General features: G+C 39.0%; 1 protein-coding gene across 2 annotated transcripts in view; it reads left to right on the top strand.

The window, feature by feature from the left end:
- Positions 1-4,809, top strand: part of Tmem255a (transmembrane protein 255A) — a 52,643-nt gene that overhangs the window by 40,929 nt on the left and 6,905 nt on the right. For both annotated transcript variants that reach the window (XM_031353429.1, XM_031353355.1), the window contains one exon: positions 1,521-1,664. In XM_031353429.1, coding sequence (XP_031209289.1) covers positions 1,521-1,664 — 144 coding nt within the window. The remainder of the gene's footprint in view (positions 1-1,520; positions 1,665-4,809) is intronic.

Below are 4,809 nucleotides of genomic sequence, written 5' to 3'. Positions count from 1 at the left end.
CATAAATTAAAAAAAAAAAAAATACATTTACCCTGTACTTGTATCCATGTGATACAAAGCATGGTTCGACTTGGGAACTAATGAGCAGGCCTCTAACCTGGACAACAGTGGCATTGACTCTGAAAGGGCTACACCTGCCATTAGGTTATAATGGTGACAGAAATTCATTCATACACTGTTTCATTTGCAAAAAGAATGAAAGTGCCGGGCGGTGGTGGCGCATGCACTCCCTTAATCCTAGCACTTGGGAGGCAGAGGCAGGCGGATTTCTGAGTTTGAGGCCAGCCTGGTCTACAGAGTGAGTTCCAGGACAGCCAGGGCTATACAGAGAAACCCTGTCTCAAAAAAACCAAAAAAACAAAAAAAAACAAAAAACAACAAAAAAAAAACAAAAAAAAAAAAAGCATTACCAAAACAATTTCAGTGTTTCTGTAGATTTGGATTTTTCAGGATAGAAAGTTGTGGGGTGGAAGAGTGGATAAATGGATCCGAGTTTAATGGCACTTGCTCTCACAGAAGATGCAAGCTTAGTTCTTAGCACCTACATGATACCTCACAACCATCTGTAATTCCAGCTCCAGGAGAACCAGTGCCACCATCTGACCTCCATAGACATACCCTCACATGTTCATATGCAGACACATACACACATAAATAAATATAAATCTTTTTTAAGGTGGAGGGGTTTGGAGAGATTTCTCAGTGGTTAAGAGCACTTGCACCGGGCATGCACATGGTGCACATGCATACATGCAGGCAAAACACACATACACACAACATAAAATACACAAATCTAAAACAAATTTAAAGCTTGAGGAAAATGACACAATATGTATTAATTGCAAAATTATTGGCTTATATATTAAAAAAAATAAGAGTTTCCATTTTCTTCCTAATATTACTTCCCTCTGCAGGGATAACTACAAATGACAGTTTGCAGTGAACCTTTGCAGAGTAATTTCTTTGTATTTCCATACATAAATATGTAAGTGAGATTTTTAGAACATGAACTAGAACACACTATATTAATTTATCGCAGTAGGCCTTTCTTTTTGCAGTACTGGCGATTGAACCCAAGGCCTTGCACATGCCAAGCAAATGTACACTGAACTATATCTCTAGCTCCACGGTAGTTAAAAAAAAAAAAAAAACAAAAAACAATAGGGGCTGGAGAGATGGCTCAGTGTTTAAAAGGACTAGCTTCTCTTCCAGAGGACCTGTAATTTCTAGCATCCACACGGGAGCTCACAATCCTCTATAACTCCAGTTCCAGGGAGTCTGACATCCTCTTCCGGCCAGGCACACACATAGATGCATGGACACACATACAGACAAAAGACTCATACACATAAAAAATAGTGGTGTACTCTGGAAAACTTTGTCACTAAACATAGGTCTGAGTATTTGTTTATTGAAAGCTGGGTGATGCTGGTTATTATTTATCTGTGCTATGACTCATTTAAGCATTCACGTAATGATGATGGTGTGTAATATATAGTTTATAACTTGTTTTTCTGCAGAACCCTACTCTTCCAGCACTGAACTGCTCTGTTGAAAATGCCCATCCAACTGTTTCTTACTATGCGCGTCCCCAAGTGGCATCATACAATACCTACTACCATAGCCCTCCTCATCTGCCACCGTATTCTGCTTATGACTTTCAGGTATGTATGGAAAGAAAGAAAAAAAAAAAACTCTTTATTCCCTGAGCTGTAACCCAGTCCTTTTTATTGTCCTTGACTTATTTATAGAATCTTTACTTTGCTTTTGGAATTGATAGGAATTAGCCCAGGCACTCTACCCGTGATAGCCTTTACCAGAGTGTAGGAACCAGTGACTAGATTAAGGACCAGAATGGGTGGAAGACACAGGAAAGTGGGCAGAGCATGAGAGAATAGAAAGGGGAGGAAAACAGAGGAGGATAAAAGTAAGGCATCCCAAATTGTATTTAAATACACTAACGGAAGATAATTTGGGAAGATAATTTGGCTGGGAGGTGGCAGCTTGAATAAGTTACTATGGACCCCTGTTCAACACTGGCTTTTGCTATAGGGAGAGGCATAACCCTGAAGTATGACATAAGGGAGCTCTGAGCCACAAAGAAGTCTGAATCAAGCCTCCAAAGAGGAAGTCCCTCCATTTTTCAAGCATCTTAACTAGAACAACATAGAGAAAATACTTTTACAACACTACAACACTTTGTTTTCTGTTTTGTTTCATTTGTTTGTTGGTTTGCCTTATTGTATAGGTCAGAAATAGTGTTATCAAATTTGCACTTTCTTTCAATTTATGCCTAAGTCAGAGAAACGGAAGCATAAAGGGGATTCATTGTGTTGAGAGCACAGGCTGACGAGGTACTTTGGAAAAACACATCACATGGGTCTTTACAAATGAACGGTGATTGTGCTCAAAGCTTTCCTGCACTATGATAAAACCCACGAGGTCAAAAATGAGCTTCTCAACAGGAGAGAGCCATTCTCACTCATAGTTTTGGAGGCTTCAGTCTGTGACCAAATGTGCTTCAGTGTGTGCTTGTAAACATCGCATCGCCTCCTCAGAGTGCTGGGGACCAAATCAGCCCCATCAGAACAAAGACCAGGTCTTGTTTTAGGGGAAACTCTGAAAACCATTCACCAAATAAGAATCAAGTTACACTCAAATCTCATCAACCCAAACCTCAGAGACCATAGGAAAAGTCTTTTAAAGGAACAAAACGAAAAATGATTTTTTTTCTTCAATTGATTAGAGACCATAAACGATGAAAGGGGACATAAACTTTCTGGGGATATTTGTAGCCAATGTTTGGTAAGCAGAAATCTTTGGGGAACCTGATTTTCAGCTTTAGTTTACCAAAATAGCTGAAACTTTAAAACTGTTAGTTGCATGTGGTTTGGAGAGGTCTACAGCTTTATAGCAGTCTACTAGAAACATAGACTTGTTCACTCCTATCAAATACAGACTCACTACCAGGAGAGATCATTAAGGCTTAGAAAAATTATGTTGGAATTTGCACTAAAACCTTGTAGCCATGGAAAGACAGCTCTAGTATTTTGTTTTTAACCCCGTTAAGTAGTTCAGGAAGGGCACTGTGTCAGTACTGACAGAGACAACATATTTAGAATCTTTTACGAGAATTCAACTATGTTGACATTTATACAGGGATGGCACCATTCCCTTGGGGCCTACATAGTAAAACAGTCCTCCGATAGAGAGATTGTAGGCCAAAAACAAGAAGATTCTTCTTTTATTCTCTTCCTTTCCTTTCCTTTCCTTTCTCTCCTTTCCATTCCTTTCCTTCCTTTTTTCTTTTCTTTTTCTAAAAAAAGTGTGTGTGTGTGTGTGTGTGTGTGTGTGTGTGTGTGTGTGTGTGTGTGTGTGTTGCCTGGGAGGGTACATGCATGTACCATAGAATGTGTGTGGAGGTTAGAAGACAACTTCTCTCCTTCCACCATGACTATCCCAGGGATTGAACTATACAGGAAGACTAGCCTTGAATTTGCAGCAGTACTTCTGATTCATCCTAACTGCTGGCAATCGAGTTGTGAGCCTCAATCATGAGCTATTTTCACTTTCATATCAAAGTAATTTGTATTGATTTTAGGAAGTTAGACTGTGTGGTGCACCTTCTAACTAGGGATAATAATATCTAGGGTGACAGTTAACACAAACTCTTAATAGGAATGAGATATTCAGACATGTATTTGCCCATTATTTTCTGTTCAAATCCTACCCCAGAATCAAATAAAGATTGATTCAAAATCAAACAAGATTGGCAAATAATTCAGTGATGACTTGGGTTGTTGGTTTCAGCTCAAACAATGCCTGGTCAGATACTGGGGCTGGGGATATGGCTATTGAAGTGGAGTAAGACAGTCCTTGTATTAAATGATTTGTCTACAGACTTAAGGGATGAGTCAGAGGACAGGAGTCATGACAAAAAAGTAGGTTAGTGGTATGCGGAAAGGATACTTAACCCAAATAACCCAGAGAGGGGACAACAGTTTAGTTGACACCTAGTCAAATTTACAAAGTTTACACTGGAGAAGTCGAGATAAATATTTAAGTGTATAAAGCTACTTGCTGCCAAACCTGATGCCCTGAGTTCAATCCCTGGTACTCATATGATGGAAGGAGAGACCCAGCTTCCACAAGTGGTCATCTGCATACCCATGGCATACCTGTGCACACACACACACACACACACACACACAAATACAATGTGTATGCATACTTGTGTGTAAATATGGACATATGTGTATATATTTAAAAATTAAAGAGCATCTATGTTTTCACCTTCAAAATAAACCCCACTCCATTCTGGGTTTGTAATAAGAATATCAAGGATCATGGAATCCTCTATTTTTTCTCATTTGTTTGTTTGAGGCATGGCCTCACTTTATAGTCAGGCTGGCCTTGAACTTATGACGCCCTTGCCTTAGCCTCCCAAGTGCTGAGATTATAAGCCTGTCTGTCTACTTTTCAATAACAAGTATTATTTTCTGAGCAATTATACATCAATAAAATACTCTTGCCACTGCAATTTGTCAAGTTGTGATGACAAAATAATGGCAAGGTTAAGTAATTTCAAGTTCAGATAAGTCAGAAGAGGAGGAGAAGCCTTTTTACCCATAACTGCTGGCTCCAGACAGAAGTTTGGAGAATTCTTTGGAGAAGCTATGAATCTGAGTGCCTATAGGTTCTTTTCCGTGGATAAGTTAAAGATATCTACATTTCTTACTGTTTTTTTTTTCCCCATGGGTTTTCTAAATATGACTTCAGGAAAGTCTCATTTATTCTTTTTCATTAGAT

This window comes from Mastomys coucha, chromosome X, assembly GCF_008632895.1.
Source record: "Mastomys coucha isolate ucsf_1 chromosome X, UCSF_Mcou_1, whole genome shotgun sequence".
Taxonomy (NCBI): domain Eukaryota; kingdom Metazoa; phylum Chordata; class Mammalia; order Rodentia; family Muridae; genus Mastomys; species Mastomys coucha.
Note: the sequence above shows the minus strand (reverse complement) of the source record. Positions and strands in the feature narration are given on the sequence as shown.